A 20605-nucleotide genomic window follows, 5' to 3' on the forward strand; every position below is an offset into this window, starting at 1 on the left:
CTTTCTTTTTTTGTTTGAAAGAAATTAATACTTTTATTCAGCAAGGGTGTGTTAAATTGATAAAAAGTGATAGTAAAGACTAGTTAAAGTATATTAATATAGTAAATTGTTATTTTAAATTGCAATATTATTTCATAATATTACTTTTTTCTGTATTTTTGATTAAATAAATGGAACTTTGATGAGCATAAGAGACTTATTTAAAAACATTGTACATCGTACTAATTATAAACTTTTGAACGCAGTGTATATTTCTGACAAAAAATAAAAATGTAAAAATTTGACTTCAGTGGATATTTATCATTTTAATTCACAGATATAAAATCACTGATGTTCTGTTTGTTGCTTAATTTTGAATTTAAGCAAATTGTAAATATTCACATTCTCTTGAGTAAAACTTTACATTCCGCAAAAAAGTTGAGAAAACTGTTAAACTTACAGTTCTGTAAGTGGACATCTAGTTTACTTGCTGATAAGTGTTCCGAATAAAACTCTGATCTTCCTCCTCCTCCTGAAGTTTGACGTACCTGCCATTGTGTCTTTTCTGGAAGTGTGCTCTCCTTTGTTTCCATGGTAACTGGCGTTGGTTCCAGTGGAGTCGTAGTCGCTCTTCCTGTCCTTGAGGCTGATCATCTCTCTGGGTGAGGCGGGGGCGCTGGCTGCAATTCAAATCATCACAGTCACACAAACCCTTCTTACTGAGCATCTGGAGACACACTGGCCTGATTTCACACTTTTTACTCTTTCTTTTTTATTTAGATTGTTCTTTCTGCCTTTCTTAATGTCGGTGTAACCAACTTTGACTCTTTAGTTCTTAGTTTTTTATTTTGTCCAATTTTATCTTTCCGTGTCTTACTGTCTTTGTTCATCATTTCCTGCCTGTACAAGGCTGGACATGCAGAGATGTGCATCATTATTCATTATTAGTGCTAGTTTAGCATGACAGCATGAAGGATGTTTCCAACAGGTCCTGTAACAGCCAGCTTCAATCTACTCAGCTCCACCAAGTCATGAAAAACAAGAAATCACACAGAGAATACCATATTCGTCCTTGAATTGCCATCTTTTGAAGAGTGTGAAACAAATAGAATTTTCAGGTTTTGTTAATGTGACAGCGCTTCCCCACCAAACACAGAATTTTCCATTATTTATGCGACAACACTTTCCCGCCAAACATGGAATTTATAATTTTTTAAAATGCGACAGCGCTTCCTGGCCAAACACAGATTTTTTCATTTTTTTAACGCAACAGTGCGTCCCCACCAAACACAGAATTTTCCGTTATTTATGCAACAATGCTTCTCCACCAAACATGGAATTTTTTTTTTTTTTTTTATGCGACAGCACTTCCTCGCCAAACACGGAATTTTCAGGTTTTGTTTACGCGACAGCACTTAGCCGCCAAACAGAGAATTGTCTGTTATTTACGCGACAGCGCTTCCCCCCAAACATGGAACTGTCTGTTATTTATGCGACAATGCTTCCCCACCAAACATGGAATTTTTTTTTTAATGCGACAGCACTTCCCCGCCAAACACGGATTTTTCAGGTTTTGTTAATGTGACAGCGCTTCCCCACCAAACACAGAATTGTCTTATTTATGCGAAAATGCTTGCTCACCAAAAATGGAATTTTTTTTTTTAAAAATTATGCGACAGCGCTTCCCCACCAAACACAGAATTGTCTGTTATTTAATGCGAAAATGCTTCCTCACCAAAAATGGAATTTAAAAAAAAAAAATTATGCGACAGCGCTTTCCCACCAAACAAGTTTTTTTCCGGTTATTTATGCAACAACGCTTCCCAGCCAAACATGGAATTTATAGTTTTTTTTAATGCAACAGAGCTTTCCCGCCAAACATGGAATTTATTGTTTTTTTTTTCAATGCAACAGAGCTTCCCTGCCAAACATGGAATTTTCATTTTTTTTACATGACAACGCTTCCCCACTAAACACGGAATTTTCCATTATTTATGCGACAACACTTTCCCGCCAAACATGGAATTTATAATTTTTTAAAATGTGACAGCGCTTCCTGGCCAAACACAGATTTTTTCATTTTTTTAACGCAACAGTGCGTCCCCACCAAACACAGAATTTTCCGTTATTTATGCAACAATGCTTCTCCACCAAACATGGAATTTTTCGTTTTTTTTTTTTTTTATGCGACAGCACTTCCCTGCCAAACACGGAATTTTCAGGTTTTGTTTACGCGACAGCACTTCCCCGCCAAACAGAGAATTGTCTGTTATTTACGCGACAACGCTTCCCCCCAAACATGGAACTGTCTGTTATTTATGCGACAATGCTTCCTCACCAAACATGGATTTTTTTTTTTAATGCGACAGCACTTCCCCGCCAAACACGGATTTTTCAGGTTTTGTTAATGTGACAGCGCTTCCCCACCAAACACAGAATTGTCTTATTTATGCGAAAATGCTTGCTCACCAAAAATGGAATTTTTTTTTTTAAAAATTATGCGACAGCGCTTCCCCACCAAACACAGAATTGTCTGTTATTTAATGCGAAAATGCTTCCTCACCAAAAATGGAATTTAAAAAAAAAAAATTATGCGACAGCGCTTTCCCACCAAACAAGTTTTTTTCCGGTTATTTATGCAACAACGCTTCCCAGCCAAACATGGAATTTATAGTTTTTTTTAATGCAACAGAGCTTTCCCGCCAAACATGGAATTTATTGTTTTTTTTTTCAATGCAACAGAGCTTCCCTGCCAAACATGGAATTTTCCTTTTTTTTACATGACAACGCTTCCCCACTAAACACGGAATTTTCCATTATTTATGCGACAACACTTTCCCGCCAAACATGGAATTTATAATTTTTTAAAATGTGACAGCGCTTCCTGGCCAAACACAGATTTTTTCATTTTTTTAACGCAACAGTGCGTCCCCACCAAACACAGAATTTTCCGTTATTTATGCAACAATGCTTCTCCACCAAACATGGAATTTTTCGTTTTTTTTTTTTTTTATGCGACAGCACTTCCCTGCCAAACACGGAATTTTCAGGTTTTGTTTACGCGACAGCACTTCCCCGCCAAACAGAGAATTGTCTGTTATTTACGCGACAACGCTTCCCCCCAAACATGGAACTGTCTGTTATTTATGCGACAATGCTTCCTCACCAAACATGGATTTTTTTTTTTAATGCGACAGCACTTCCCCGCCAAACACGGATTTTTCAGGTTTTGTTAATGTGACAGCGCTTCCCCACCAAACACAGAATTGTCTGTTATTTATGCGAAAATGCTTGCTCACCAAAAATGGAATTTAAAAAAAAAAAAATTATGCGACAGCGCTTCCCCGCCAAACACAGACTTTTCAGGTTTTGTTAATGTGACAGCGCTTCCCCACCAAACACAGAATTGTCTGTTATTTATGCGAAAATGCTTCCTCACCAAAAATGGAATTTTTTTTTTTTAATTATGCGACAGCGCTTTCCCACCAAACAAGTTTTTTTCCGGTTATTTATGCAACAACGCTTCCCAGCCAAACATGGAATTTATAGTTTTTTTTAACGCAACAGAGCTTTCCCGCCAAACATGGAATTTATTGTTTTTTTAATGCAACAGAGCTTCCCTGCCAAACATGGAATTTTCATTTTTTTTACACGACAACGCTTCCCCACTAAACACAGAATTTCCCGTTATTTATGTGACAATGCTTTCCCGCCAAACATGGAATTTTCAGTTTATTTACGAGACAACGCTTCCCCACCAAACACGGAATTTTCCGTTATTTATGTGACAATGCTTTCCCGCCAAACATGGAATTTTTCTGGCATTTTTATGTGACAGCGCTTCCCCACCAAACACAGAATTTTCTGTTTTTTTTTGTTTTTTGTTTTTGTTTTTACGCGACAGCCCTCCGCTGCCAATCACAGAAATTTCCATTTTTATGTAACAGCGCTTCCTTCCAAAACATAGAATTTTCCATTTTTTATGTGACAGCGCTTCCCCAGCAAACACTGAATTTTCAGCTTTTTTTCTATCTACACTCCTCACCAAATACGAAATTCTCATTTTTTTAGTAGTAGTCATTAGCTTTAAGCATTACTCGACTATTAGTTGCATGTTTATTAATAAACTATTTAAATCATAATAATGCTTTTAATTGTCTACATAGCCTAATAAGCACACACAAAAACCTTGCCACAGTGCACAGGCAGATATAATAGGGCTAATTATGAATGTGTCAGGGATAAAAAGCAAGGAGACTGCATTAACGTTTTAATAATTTATTGATAAACTAGCGCTTTGTTTGTTTTCGTCTTAAGAGATGAAGTCGGTGACACTGACTCGTCGTCTCCACAGCAGTGATGCACTTATATGAATGTTCATACTGATAACATAATCTGAGAATATTTGTTTTATATTTGAATTGGTTCAATTCACTCTCTATATATAGATATATTTTCATGTCTGTAAGGCAAGTATACACAGAGTTTCTGAGTTTCGTGCTCAAGTTCACAGAGACCAAGATGGCAGAAAGTGCATCCTGTTTGCTTTCATTATTTTACAAAAGTGCAACGTTTCGTTGTTATTGTGAGTGCACACAAATAAACATACTGTAGAGTCTTTACAGATTCTAAAGATGTATAACTTTTATCTAAATAAACAAAACTGACAGAGTATTTTAAGAGCAAGTGACCGCACCGGCGCCAGTGAGCACGCTACTATTCAGCATCCACACTCTGCACAGACACTTGAATAATAGCGCACATTTTTCTAGGTTAACATTAGATTGAGCAGCCATGTAAAGTTGCTTTCAGATTAAAAGCCATATTTGAGGTTGATGTTTGATAGGTGAGCGTTTGGATGTCCTGTCCGATGTACTATATTACCACACAAACCAGCTGTTAATTATCCTTTTTCAATGGACTGCGTGACTTTGCCACTTCCTCTGGATTTTTTTCCCTGTGACTAAGCATCTAATAAAATTTTGGCTGACCAAGCCTCTTCTCAACAACCAATGGCTAGTCGACCATTGACAAATCACTTGTTTTGGAAATGTCACAGACTTTGGAAATGCTAGTAATGTGCAAAAGTGAATTAAAATACAGCACAACTCCTTCCACGTGACTTCATACAGAATTATCCTAAAAGCAGATTTCTTGCATTACATAAACCTGAGGTGCCCAATTCTGTTCCTGGAGATCGGTGAGCTCTGTGTTCTGTCTTAGCCACTTCAAAACAGCTGTATGAAGGTCACAGAGATCAGGAAAGTCTTCCCTCTGTGCCTAAAAATCCTTTCCAGCCTCAATGCTCTAACCGGATCAGCACCACTCCCCCTCCGGCCCTCCTACAGCCCGGTCTGATAGAGCCTGGATCCCTGGATAGTGGGCAGCGGCACTATCTCCAAAGCACACAGCTACCCGAGGGCTCATATACACGGAAGACCTCTTTGGCCAGCATAGAAGGATTTAGACACACCCACGTGTAGACACACACACCTATTACTGATTGGCCCTGACCACGGCTCATACACACATGCTCTTTTAGACACACACTCCAATAAAACACATAATAGCTTTGAGCACCACTCTACCCACAATGGCCAAGAGAAACATTAGCATGCTAATTATTTCAAACCCATAATCAGATTATAACCGCAAGTGCTTTGCCCTCCTTGATATGACTCCTAATCTAATCATTGCTCCTCAACAATGCATCATTTTGCAAAAATATGCACATAACTGATTATCGGGGTCTTAAAAATTGAGAAGCTCCAGCGGTTATGGAGTCAACAAGCGATGAGACTCTCAAAAGCTCCTGTCATGTTTCCATAAAGCTCACGAATACGGCTTCTCCGAAACGCACAAAGCAGTTTCGCAGAAAATCACTACTGATGCATTTAACACAGTGTACAGTGCTTTCTGATTAGATTTTCTTCAGGTACAGCTGCAACTTTACCCAGCGGTTGATGACCTTAATGGTAGAAAATGAAAACAATATTTTTCAATGAACATGTAGGATAAATTGATATTGTGCAGAGATGTGCTACACAGGAGATCTTTGTGATTTAGCCGGATTTGGCGAAAGAGCTTTTGTGTCTGAGCTCCACAGGCATCAGGAGAGGAACAATCGACTATTGCGAAACTAACGTATATCTCCTTGCCTACAGCACTAAAAAAACTCGATTCTGTGAGAAATATGTCCTTATATACACACACAACAGGACATCAACCATTATTGTCAATAAATTCCTCATGAATGAAAGCACATTCCTATGAAACCTGATGACATTAATCATTTGTTGTTGAAGGTAAATGTTAGTGAGCTTGAACAACTATGTTATATAGGTTACAAAAGGAAATAAAAGCACAGGTGTAAAGGCCAATCATTTCCTTCTTTCTCAGAAATGTTAAATGGTTAGTTTACCCAAAAATGAAAATTAGCCCATTATTTACTCACCCTCAAGCTATTCATATATGTCTTTCTTCTTTCAGACGAATCCAGTCAAGAGTTATATTAAAAAACGTCCAGGCTCTTTTAAGCTTTATCATGGCAATAGGCAGGTGTTTCTCTTCAACCGGTCAAACCAAGTCCAATAAAGTGCATCCATCCATAATAAAAAGTGCCTCACATGGCTCCGGGGAGGTGAATAAAATCCTCCTGTAGTGAATCGATGCATTTTTGTGAGCGCAAGCTTGATTAAAGTGATTATTACATTTCAAATATGGATATTTTCTCACAAAAACACAACAATTCACTACAGGGGGCCTTTATTCATTGTCTCGTGTGAGACACTTTTTATTATGAATAAATGTGCTTTATTGGACTTGTTTTGGACTGTTGAAGATAAACACATGATGTTTCATTAACAAAGTTCGGGAGAAGCGCGTCAGATACTTAGCGTAAACAGCACAAGAGGAGCCCACTCAAGTCAATCAGCGCCATAGGTTAAATACAGCTGACTCACCTCCATTCACTTGATGGTTTATCAGTAACCCTCCACCACCCCATCTCCTCACTCCGAGTTCTCACTACTCCTATTGGGGGGTACTCTGGGTTCGGGCCATCCCCGAGCTCGGAGCCCTTCACCGGACAGCACGCCAAACATGCATTTCTATTCTCCGGCTAATTATATGTAAGCGCGAACTCGTGAATTGCCTATTGCCATGATAAAACTTGAAAGAGCCAGGACATTTTTTAATATAACTCCGATTGGATTTGTCTAAAAGAAGAGTTATATAGACCTAGGATGGCTTGAGGGTGAATAAATGCCAGGCTAATTTTCATTTTTGGGTGAACTAACCCTTTAAATTGTGACAATAAAAAGCTTTTTTCAGAGTCAGAGCAAACAGTCTTAGCTACACCATAAATTGTATTTAAAGTTATCTACAAATTGCTTTCTTACACTTGGTTCATTAAAGACACAATTTGTGACCCTGGACCACAAAACCTTAAAATAGTCTTAAATAGCATGGGTATATTTGTAGCTAAAAATACATTGTATGGGTCAAAATTATCGATTTTTCTTTTAATGCTAAAATAATTAGGATATCATGTTCCATGAAGATATTTAGTAAATTTCATACCGTATATCAAAATGTAATTTTTGATTAGTAATATGCATTGCTAAGAACTTCATTTGGACAAGGCGATTTTCTCAATATTATTTAGCACCCTCAGATTGTTTTTTAGACTAGTGTTTTTTTTTTTTTTTTACCAGAAGTGATGGCTTAAAATTTAAATGCCTTGATGGATTTGTTTCTTAAAGAACATGTATGGCTTAATATAATGTAAATAATGTCTCTTATTGAAATATGAGGTAGAAAACCCATGAAAGACTAAATTATTTTAAAAATCCTCATCGTTTTATATATATTTTGGACTATGGGGGCATCATTATTTCGATGATGTGAAATGGTTGCACTTGGTGAGCTACTGACTCTACCTGTTGCTTTTTTTTTTACCACAACACAACTCGGAAAATAAAACACTGATACGATGACAACAGCTACTGAAAGAGCTTACAGGTGGCGATGGCTATAAGTATAGGCTTAAACCAAAAGCTGCACCATCGATTTTTCAAGTTGAAAAGCCCAGGATATCGAGTGAAATCCGTGCTGAGAAACTCTATCAGTGGCCATGGCGTCACGACAAGCATCGGCATGTTTACATCCTGCCAGGATGGCATCTAGCGTTTCTTGTCTCTGCCATTTGCAAGTTCTTTCAGTAGCTGTGGTCTACTAAAAGCCTCAAAGGCATCAGGGCTAAAGTGGAGAGAACAAAGACGCGGGTCTATAGGAAGCTGTATTTGTCGACAGGCACCTTCCAATTATTATCGCTAGGAAAGCAGTGAAGACTTATATCGCTTCTCTTGTTGCCCTTCGACTGAAAATAACAACCAAAAGCCGCAAAATGTGGCATCATATCAGTATTTTATTTTCTGAGTTGTGCTGCGGTAAAAATAGCAACATGTAGTGCCAGTAGCTCACAGAGTGCAACCATTTCACGTCATCAAAAAATGGCACCCCACATATCCACAATGTGGATTTTTTAAATTAACGGTATGTCTTTCATAGGTTTTCTACTATATGTTTAAGTAAGAGACATCATTTACGTTATATTAAGCCATGCAAGTCTTAATACCCAGGGTTCCCTTTAAGAAAAAACACCAGTTGCATAACTTGTAGATTTCTGTTTTGTTTTTATCAGCAGTTTGGGCTCTTATTCTGACGCCACCCATTCACTGCAGAGGATCCACTGGTGAGCAAGTGATAAAAAACAAACTCAAGTGCATCTTGTATGGTCCAAGGGTGAGTAAATTGTCATTTTTGGGTGAAACACCAGTAATGAACTCAATTGTACTTTATTAAACTGAACAAAGAGCTCTGAGTTGCTGCCCTCAATGTGTCTCAGTAATATCTGGCAACTCCACATCATGGCTATTGTGTTCTTAGGGTCTGGCATCCCATAAAAGTATATCTGAAGGCCTTGTCTGGTGGCATTAGAAGCATCACCTCCGTGTTTCATGATTAAATTATAAAAGTGAGCAAAATGTGAGCGAAAATGTGTCAACTCTGCATTGAAGTTCATGCCAAAATCCTTGATGTGGATGTACTGACCAGGCAGAGCTCCAGGCAGAACTTAACTAAACACTTGCCTCAGAAAGATTGAGCTCTGTGTAATTTTAAATGTGAGGTCTGTTGATATTAACAACATGATGATTAAAAATATCAGCGAGCCATCATTTGAATGAAAAGATTTACACTGTAAAGCTTAAAAGTAAAAATATGGCAACATTTTGCATTGCCTTTTTCGTTGAAATGATTTACTTTATTATTCTATTTAAATATATTCACACATGCACCAAGCACAAAGCTGTAATCTGCTCTGCAAACTGTGTGATGAATGCTTTCATGATGCAAATCCAAAGATGAGCGCTTCTAGTGTATCCGCTGATTATAATAGGAGTGATTCACTTTTGATGTGTCACGACGCTCTGCTGGTGTCTGCTCTAACTATACGTTTACGGTTGCCAAGCAACATTGCAAATGAGTGCATTAATACAGAATTAGACTGCGTGCAGGTGCTACAGGTTATATTTGCTAATTTTACAATGGTGTCAAATGTGGCTCATCCAGTCATATTTATAAACTATTACAGTTTTGTTTTTATTTTTATGCAAGTGTTACATTGAGACAAAGCTGTTTTTGCACTTCAGCCAGAAGTGTAATAATCTTATGTGTTGGTATGAGTCAATCAAGTTGTAATGAAAAGAAGAAAATAGGCACCAAATTTGTAAAATGTAAAATTTTGTGAATCACTAAAAATGTAAAAATACGATGTCTACCATGGAAGACATGGCATGATATAAAATTGTCCACAAAAATTGTCTACAAAAAATAAATAAATAGAATATTTTTTTTTTACTAATAACAAATGAATAAATAGATAGACAAAGAGAATAAAATAAAATTACACAAAAAGAAAAACCTAAAGCTGATTTATAGCAAAGACTTAATATACAATATTATAATATATTCAGTAATATAACATCTACCATGGAAGACATAGCATTATATAAAATTGTGTCTACAAAAAGATAAAATAAAATTAAATTAATTTATAATTAATATATAATTAATTAAATTAATTAAAAAATAATAAATAAATAAATAGAATAAAATACAATTACATAAAGTAATAATAAAAAAATTAAAACCTAAAGTTGATTCATAATAATAGAATTAGAATTAATATTAGAAAATAGAATTATATAATAATTATAATATGTATAATTAAATATATAATATAATATATAATAAAGAAATAAATATAATAAAAATAAAATAAAATTACATTACATAATAATAATAAAAAAATCTAAAGCAAAAATATATCATATACAATATCATAATATATTCAGAAATATAACTTCTACCATGGAAGACATGGTGTGATTTAAAATTGTCAACAAAATAAAAAAATAGAATAAAATAATAACAACAAATAAATAAACAAACAAACAGATAAATACATAAGTAAAGTAAAAATAAATAATAATAATTTAAAAAAACTAAAGATGATTCATAGCAAAAACATATAATATACAATATTACAATATATTCAGTAATATAATATCTACCAGGAAAGGCATGGCATGATATAAAATTGTGTCTACAAAAAAATAAAATAATTAAACAGAATTAAAAAATAACAAATAAATAGAATAAAATAAAATAAAATAATAATAATAAAAATTAAAGTCGATTTATAGCAAAAATATATCATATACAATATCATAATATATTCCTTAATATAGCATCAAGCATGGAAGACATGGCATGAGATACAATTGTGTCTACAAAAAATAAAATAAATAAATAAAATGATAAAATAAAATGACATAAAATAATAATATTAAAAAAACTGGCAAGTTACGTAGCTCATAGCAATAGGATATTAAACAATAAATAAATAGAATAAAATAAAAATAAAATATATTAAACAAGTTTAAACTAAATTTTGTATTAATTTTAATAATTACATTTTTGAAATTAAAATAATACACTAAATATGAAATAAGTAAGTTAATAAATGATTAAATAATACATTTCTTACTTTAAATTTAATACTACAGTGTTGCACAAAATGATATTCTATAAAAACATTTGAATTGAATTTCTTTTTTGGTAAAGGCTTTTAATTTAAAATAAAAAAATGCATTAAACTCTAGTGCTATGCTTATTTGTTCAATTTTTAATCAGAATTTATCATAATCACTGCATCAAAAGCAGTTTTAGAAAAGTTGCCAGAACTTGGTAATAATGAGTATACAAATAAATATTTTTCCCCACACTGAATACTGAAAATGTCTCTAATACTGCAACGAAATGACAAGGTCGTGATATTAGAAATAATTGCAGAGTTGTGAAGTTACTGACTTACATATTATTGCCAATTTTGCTGTTCTGTTTTGGCTTTGGCTCACTTGTATCTTAGGAAATGTTAATTGAGTAGCACAGCCGAGACCCTGCTGTCACATTCTGATGCTTTGAGCCAAAGTGCACAGCTATTCTCTGGTACGCCTACAAAACCTTAGACGCACCACCGTCTCTCTTTCCACTTTCTTCCTTCTCTTCGTCTAACTCTGAGTGCTTTGATCTCTGGCAAAAATCTACCGTGCACCGTTTTCATGACACACACTGGAGCTCAGACCGTAGAGGAAAAGCCTGCAGACAACAGAACAGCATGAAACCAGCTGCAAGCAGGAGGATGACTGGAGACATCAGAGATTCAACGGAGAAAAACAAGCAAACAATAAATCAATTTATTCTAAAAAGCTGCAGAGAGCATGTTGAATCATGTGAGCACTGCTCTACGCTGTGTTTCCTCCACCGCTAGTCAACTGGATCTAGTGTCGAGGCGAAATAAATTACATTTTACATGAGACGTGAACTTGGAGCCTGAATTGAATGCAAAGATAATGCAACTTTCTGTCTGCATGTGTGTAATAACAAATGTATTTAGTTTTATTAGATTAATGAACTAAGTGGCACTTATAAACCAAATCTTTTAATGAATCACCCTGAGAAAATCAACCTAATGAATTCTTTCACTGAATACATGAACATCTGATTTACTGAACCCCAAAATTTTATTTTCAGTAATTTTTAAAATCAAACCAGTTACTATTTTGTGTAGTTGAGGTTTATCAGAATCAATATTGTTAATGACTAGTTCTGTTTTTTTGGAGAATAATATTATTCAATTTTTGTAATCATAAAATATAAAATACTGAAAAAATTGAATATATATAAAAAAATATAAAATATAATTGTTATATAATTTTATATGCAAAGAATATGAATAATATTATATATAAAAAAAATAAATAAATACAGTAAAAATATATATAAAAATGGCTAATATATACACATATGCATACATATATATAATTATATTATATGCAAATAAATGGGAATATTATTATTATATTTTTACAATATCATCATATCATATCATATAATAAAAAAAGATATAAAATATTTTTTGCATATAATGTTTTTGCATATATTTATATATTTGCTTTATATATATTTTTTACAGTATTTTATTTTTATGATAAATATTTCATAATAGTATTCCCATTTTTTGCATATACAATTATATAATTTATAAAATTTTTATATAAAATTGTATATTTAAATATAATATTATTCCCATTTTTTGCATATGATATAATATATTTCTTCATATTTCACCCATATTTTATATATTTAATGTTTTACTGTATTTTATATTTTTATGATAAAAATATAATAATAGTATTCCCATTTTTTGCATATAATATATGCACATATAAAATTATACAACATAACTATTTTTCATATTTTACCCATATTGTGTGTGTGTGTGTGTGTGTGTGTGTGTGTGTGTGTGTGTGTGTGTGTGTGTGTGTGTATATATATATATATATATATATATATATATATATATATATATATATATATATATATTTTTTTTTTTTTTTTTACTGTATTTTATATTTTGTGAAAAATATGTTTTACTGTTTTATATTTTATGATAAAAATATTATTCCTAATGTTTTTGCATATAATGTAATTTAATATAAAATAATATATGATGATATAATATATGATAATATAACAATTATAATTTTGTATTTTAACCATATTTTACATATTTGACATAAAATATAGGTAAAAAAATGAAATATAATTGTTATAAATAATATAATATAATATAATATAATAATAAATATTATATTATATTATATTATATGCAAAAAATAGGATTCACATTATTATATTTTTATAATAAAATATAAAATACTGTAAATAATAATAATAATATAAAGAATAAAATATTGGTAAAATATGAAATATTATATTATATTACAAAAACCAAAAAAAAAAAACCAAAAAAAAAAAAAAAAAAAACTTTAAAACTGCAGGATAACTCTGGCTATATATTCATCATAGATAAGACCAGAAATGGCCTGGTGAGGAATTCAATACAAAATTTAATATAACACCTTAAATTTTGCATTAAGGAAGAAAGAACTTCATTTCATCACTCTGTTCACCTTCCAGCCATTTAAAGACCCATTAGTCCTAAAATTCCCTCTTCTGCTGCTCAGCCTCCTCCACCAAGAGTCCTCTCAAATTCTGAATCCGGGAAAAGTACTTTTCTGCTTCAGCGAGATGCTAAGTCCACCGGAAAAGGTATTAGAGGCACAACCAGCCAGCCATGAATCCACTAACCCCAATAGTAGTGTGGATCATTAACCCCAAAGTCCCAGAATGCACTGAGAAATCCCCATCAGTTTAATAGGATTCTATCAGGGTTAAAGAGAGAATCAAGCTGCTGTTTGTAATAGTTTTAAATCCAGACTGAAGATATTCAGGACCATGGACAGCGACTCATTGACTGATTTCAGCACTATATTCTCATTGTTGAGAAAGACAAATGCAAATACTCACCTGATCGGTTATTAGGAGATGTCCGGACTGGAGATACCGACGGAGTGCGTGAGGATGAGTACGGTCTCTGTCTGTCTCTCTCTATTGTTGAGGCAGAGCCAACAAAGTGATACTGCGAGTAGCCATCCTAGAGAAACAAAGAAAGACACAGAGAAAAGTTTACGTTTATTTATTTTATCTACTAGACAAGGGCGCACAACACAACATCCTTTTTTTCAGTGTCTATATACGCTACATTAGCCCACTGTTATTCTGTCAGTTTAGTTTAGGGCCTCCTAGTGTGGAGTCATTACAAAAATCAATGGGCGGATGGAGGTAAGGAAATCAATGGACGAATGATCTGGAGTCAGCGGCTGTGGAGAAAGCCCGTTTGATGTGTGACTGAAGCAACCTGAAAGGCTGATGGAGGAGATAAACTGAAGCCATTGGCCGCTGGCTCTATGACGCGTCACTGTGAACATCAATCAATGGGTTTGCTGACTGTGCTGAGAGCATACAGTCATAAATTACATTACTAAAAAGAACAACTAGAGCCTGGAATACACTACATGACTTAAATATTTTGCCTTTTTTAAGCCCCCAGAGCCGTGCAGAGCACTTTTTATGATGGATGGATGCACTTTATTGGTCTTTAAAATTTTAACAGCCATTCACTGTTGCATGGAAGAGCCAGGACATTTTTTGATATAACTCTAAGTGTATTCGTCTGAAGTCACACACCTAAGATGGCTTGAGGGTGAGTAAATTATTGGGTAATATTCATTTTTGGCTGAACTATGCCTTTAAGAACATACAGTGCCTTGCGAAAGTATTGAAACTTTTTTTCACGTTTTATGTTGCATCTTTATGTTAAACTGCTTTAAATACCTTTTTTCCAAATCTATCTTAACTCCACAGACCATCATGACAAAGTAAAAAACATATTTGTAACAACTCTGCACATTTATTAGAAATAAGAAACAGAAATGATTTCATTGCATAAGTATTCATACCCTTTTCTGGGACACTTGAAATAAGAGGGATCATACAAAATGAATGTTATTGTTTATTTAGTACTGACCTGAATAAGATATTTCACATAAAAGATAGAGAACTATTAGATAAAATAATAAGTTTACATACACTTGATTCTTGATTCTTAATACTGTGTTGTTAACTGAATGATCCACAGCTGTTTTATTTTAGTGATAGTTGTTCATCTTGTTTGTCCTGAACAGTTAAACTAATTTCTTCAGGTCCCACAGATTTATTTGGTTTTCCAGCATTTTTGTGTATTTGAACCCTTTACAACAATGACTGTATGATTTTGAGATCCATCTTTTCACATTGAGGACAACTAAGGGACTCATATGCAACTATTACAGAAGATTCACAGTGCAGTAAGTGATGCAAAACGTTTGAACAGAATGAAGATGTGTAAATTTTTCTTATTTTGCCTAAATATCATATTTTTTAGTTTAGTACTGCACTTCAGAGGCTACAAATTTACCCTAATCTTCAAATGGAAAAAGTTTTCACTTCTGGCTCTTAATGCATTGTTTTCCTTCTGGAGCATCAGTGAGAGTTTGAACCTTCTGTAATAGTTGCATATGAGTTCCTCAGTTGTTCTCAGTGTGAAAAGATGAATCTCAAAATCATACAGTCATTGTTGGAAAGGGTTCAAATACACAAAAATGCCAAAAAAAAAATAAAGGATTTGTGGGACCTGAAAAGGGACTCATGAACTCACAAAAAAAAAAAAAAAAAAAAAAAACAGTTGTGGATCATTCAGGTAACAACACGGTATTAAGAATCAAGTGTATGTAAACTTTTGAATGGGGGCATTTTTTTAAATTCAACTTACAGTCCACAGGAGAAAATATGTAAACATCTTGAAATAACTTATTCAGGTCAGTAATAAATAAACAATAACATGCATTTTGTATAACACCTTATATTTTGGTATTATACAAAGGATTCAAATAGAGGGGTGTAAACTTTTGACCTCAACTGTAGCTCAGGGGCATTCATATATCTTGTAGAGGTTACTACACTTCAAGTGAAGTTAACCTGTGGCAAATTCAATTGAATGGGTATGATTTGTAAAGGCACACACCTCTCAATAAAAGGTCAAACCCCTAAAAATGCATATCAGAGCAAAAACCAAGCCCTGAGGTCAAAAGAACTGCCTGTAGAGCTCAGAGACAGGATTGCGTCAAGCCACACATATGGGGAAGAGTTTCAAAAAAATTCTGCTGCATTGAAGGTTCACAGAAACTGACAGAGCTTGAGAGGTAAAGAGGTGAGGCGAAGAATGGCATAAAATGGCCAAATACAGATATGCAAGATTGTCGCAACACACCCTAAAAGACTTGAGACTGTAAAGGTGCTTCAACTAAATAATCGCTATAAGGGTATGAATACTTATGCAATGCACTTATTTCAGTTTTAAAATTGTAATAAATTTGCACAAATATGTAGTAGTCACAAATATGTTTTTGCTTTGTTATTGTGGTGGATGGAGTGTAGATTGATGTGGGGGAAAAAGCTATTTAAAGCAGTTTAACAAAGGCAAAACTTGAAAAATAAAATAAGGGGTTTAAATTCTGATACACTGTATAAGGCACTGTATATAAAATCATAAGTTTTGCTACTGCAAAACTTAGTACAAGTTAAAGATAAGCAATGAGAAAACAATTTTATACTATTACACATCTCAGACATCTTATGGGTCAGGTTTTGCTTGCTATATTAGTGCTAAGAGACTATAGACATGCAATAAGTAAACAAAGAAAGTGTCCGAAAACTTGCGGCCTACTGAACAAGCTCTCTACCAGGGACACAGAACACTACCCTTGACATCCCATTTGCCCCTGCGTGACATTCCTTTTGTTGGAAAGGTGAGGAGTAGATCAAACAGTCGGTTCCTTTGACTCTGTGCAGTTCAAAGCTGCCCTACTTTCTCAACACTGTAGAAACTCTGGCAGGAGAAACCACCGCTCGCCACCTAATGTGCCTGTTGCAAATAATGACATTGGACAGGTATTTGAAGGCTCCAAGGGGCGTGAAGAGAGGCACGGAATGAGGAGAAAACGGTACTTGCCGCCTGTCGACTAAAGACCTCTTCAGTAGGGGAGTTTGTCATTTCGTTTTACTTACGCCGTTCTAAGTGTTACTTGAACTTCCAGGTTCCCACATGAGGAAATGAAAACTTTTATTCTTTTAAACCTTTATTCTTTATGATGATGGGCGGTTAGGCTGGCTGTGCAATAAAAGATACCAGTAAGGATGGATACTCCTTTTGAAGACATTTGAAAACAATACTTTCAGGGAAGACTGACTTTCAATGTGATTAAAGAATCTTTTTGCATTCATTACATCGTATAACTCCTTTCTTTCTTCTTTATCAGGTCTAAGAGGATAATGTGCTCGAATTGATGGACTTTCTTGCTAAGGCAGCTGCTCTTGAGGTGTAAAAAGGGTGCATGTGCATCTTTTAAACCCCAAAACCTTAATTTATTCAGTTAATTCCAGTTGAACGCATAAAGCACCATTACAGGACTGATTCAGACTCAGACCAAGTCTGAAAAGACCAAGCAGACCATGCAAAGATGAGTCATTTATGGCAACCTGCCTACCTGTGATTCCTCAATAATGCTGCTTAAGAGTCAGATTAAAAAAAAAAAAAAAACGTCTGGTGTGGAAATGTGCACTGAAGCAAGCCAATGGCAAGCGCTCATTATTATAGTCCCAGAGGCGGATGGAGCCAGGAGCGTTGCTCTTCCTGCGTTGGCTCCCTTGGGTTGCTGAGGCAATTGACTACCGTGATACTTCCTTGTGGAGACCGTTGGGGAGGGATGACTGTGGAATTGCATCTCAGGAGGCTGCCAGGCTGAATGTAACACCTCTCAGCACAACATGAGTAAGGCTTCGGGCTCAAGATCAATGGCATAAGCAACTTCTCTCAGGCTAGAACTTTACTTCATCTTAGTCCGGCTCTACGTCACACAGAGTAAATCAAGCCAAACGCTTCTGGGCTTTCTCACAAATACAAACACCTTATTAGCAGATGGAGCTGGAAGCCGTCTGCACTTCTTAAAAGATTTCGGTCTAAGTAGATCAACTGCTATAACTTTATATGAATTAGATGCATTCTATTATGCAAAATTATAAATATTTATGCATTATAGGCCAAAAAGTTTTCAAAAAGCAACTTTCAAAATCTGTTTACAGTACATCTGATCCTCCCTAGAGCATCAATACAATGCACAACCTCAATACATTTATATATATATATATGTATATATATATATATATATATATATATATATATATATATATATATATATATATATATGAAAATCTATATGCAACTATTACAGAAGGTTCAAACGCTCACTGTGTCATGATCTGGGCTGTGGGGTTTCCCGCAGCCACCTGAGAGTGCTGTTTCCCTTCCCTTGCACTGCACTTCCATGATCGTTCACACCTGTCTTTGTCATTAGCACTCATCATCCCACACCTGTTCACACTCATCATCGTGTCTGCATTGTCTTCGTAAGTCTATCTCTGTGTTCCGGATCCCTGGCTCTTGATTGTGTTCCCTGTTCTGTTTATTGTGTATTGCTTCTAGTCATATTTGTGCCGTGTTGGCCTTTTGGTTTTGTTGTGTTTGGTTTGTGTTTTGTTAATAAATTCCTTCCCCGCACTTGGACCCAGATCTCCCCCTTCCTTCTCACGCGTGACACACTGATGATTAAGAAGGAAACACAATGCATTTAGATGTAATTTGAAAATTAGGGTAAATGTAACTTATTTTGTCTTGTTGGAAACATGTAAGTATCTTCTGTAGCTTCTGATGGGCAATACTAAATGAAAAAAATATGATATTTAGGAGTAATACAAGAAATAAGAAAAAATTACACATTTTCATTCTGTTCAAAAGTTTTCACCCCCTGGCTTTTAATGCATTGTGTTTCCTTCTGAAGCATCAATGAGTGTTTAAACCTTCTGTAATAGTTGCAGATGAGTCCCTCAGTTGTCCTCAGTGTGAAAAGATGGATCTCAAAATCATACAGTCATTATTGTAAAAGGTTTAAATACACAAAAATGTTGAAAAACCAAAGAATCTGTGGGACCTGGAGGATACTTCTGAAGAACAGTGGGCAGTTTATCTGTTTAGGACAAACAAGGGGCTCATGAACAACTATCACTAAACAAACAAACAAAAAACAGCTGTGGATCATTCAGGTAACAAGGATCAAGTGTATGTAAACTTTTGAACAGTTTTTTTTTTTAAATAAATTAATCTATTATTTTATTTATCTATTATTTAAGATGGTTACCCTCCATAACAAAAAACTTCCTCTCATACTGGCCAGAAGCATCAACACCAAAAGATCACAAATGTTTCCTGGGCACAAGGCCATTGTTCACAGCCTTGGGAGGTGCCTGGCTTCCCAAACCTCTTGTTTTCACTTTCCTCCCCTCTTTGTGTTCCCTCTCCTTTCACAGCTTCATCCATCACACCACCCAAAACACAAAGAATCACGCCTCAGGTGGCCCGACTCATCCAATTGACACCTTTCATTTCAGCGGACGGAGCGAAAGACACATCCACGTGGAACAACTGTCATTATGCACTCATGAGATGAGAGACGGAGCTCTGCAAATGTTAATAATAGCAATTTCTTTCTTGCTGCCCTTTGCTTAATACCATCCCCGGTGACATTTCCAGGGCTCAGCTGGGTTGGAGGAAACAGGTTAGGTTGTGGGAGGTTTTAAAAATCTTTGCAAACCCATCCTGGAGGAGGCTGGAACAAGTTCGAGAAGGATCCACAGAGCTCTATCCCTCAAAAATCAATCAGAGGACTATATATAATAAGCATTACTGCAGATTTAACAACTTTGGTCTCTCTGTCCTTGTCCTGGTCACGCTATCTGCGTCAGCTAAAGCAGCTGTTCGATAACCTGCCTCAAGGCGGCATGCAAACACAACGCCACTGTGAAACTACGAACACCGTGGTCTTTTGTTCAATATTATTTATAGATATTTAGTCAGCTAGCATAATGAGAATCTGCGTTCTGTCTAATTACTCTCTTTCATTATAATCTACACATGGTACCTTTTAGTCGAACCCTCTAAATATTTAAAAAAGACAGAGAGGGTAATTAATAGTATGTGCACATGAAATTAGAGCTCGTAATTCGGCATCGGGTTTGACGGCGACGAGCTCAGCGGGGTAAACTCGCAAACATCCATAATTACATATCATTACAGACATTTTCAAACAGGCATTGTGAATTCGCCCCAGCACTGCGCTCGCTCTCCGACGCGGTTCGGAGGAGGGGACGCCGCTATTTCCACTTCTAAACTCATCTCGGCAGTGCAGGCACTCGGCTCTTGGCCTTTTCTCATCTCTAAAGGTCAGCGTGGCATCCGTTGCCGTCTCCGTGGGCTGTAATTCTTCAACGCCTTCCTCGCAGAGCCAAGTGGGCAAAACGACACATTATGGAGCTCGGTCTGGGACTTTCCTCACCATCCAGCGTTGTATGTGTCAGGACGGAGATTGCTCAGCGAAGGGGAACGGCGTGTTCTTGCAGCCTTGAGGCTTCTAGTGCTTGTGTCTGTCACAACCCAAAATTTCCA

At 35.3% G+C, this 20605-nt stretch overlaps 1 protein-coding gene across 1 annotated transcript in view; it reads right to left on the minus strand.

Moving 5' to 3' along the window:
* Positions 1 to 20605, minus strand: part of ctnnd2a (catenin (cadherin-associated protein), delta 2a) — a 452260-nt gene that overhangs the window by 6367 nt on the left and 425288 nt on the right. Inside the window, exons 19-20 of the mRNA XM_073830570.1 lie at positions 13978 to 14104; positions 528 to 659 (exon numbers count right to left, since the gene is read on the minus strand). Of these exons, the coding sequence (XP_073686671.1) occupies positions 528 to 659; positions 13978 to 14104 (259 nt within the window). The remainder of the gene's footprint in view (positions 1 to 527; positions 660 to 13977; positions 14105 to 20605) is intronic.

The sequence above is a fragment of the Garra rufa genome, chromosome 24 (assembly GCF_049309525.1).
Source record: "Garra rufa chromosome 24, GarRuf1.0, whole genome shotgun sequence".
Lineage (NCBI taxonomy): Eukaryota > Metazoa > Chordata > Actinopteri > Cypriniformes > Cyprinidae > Garra > Garra rufa.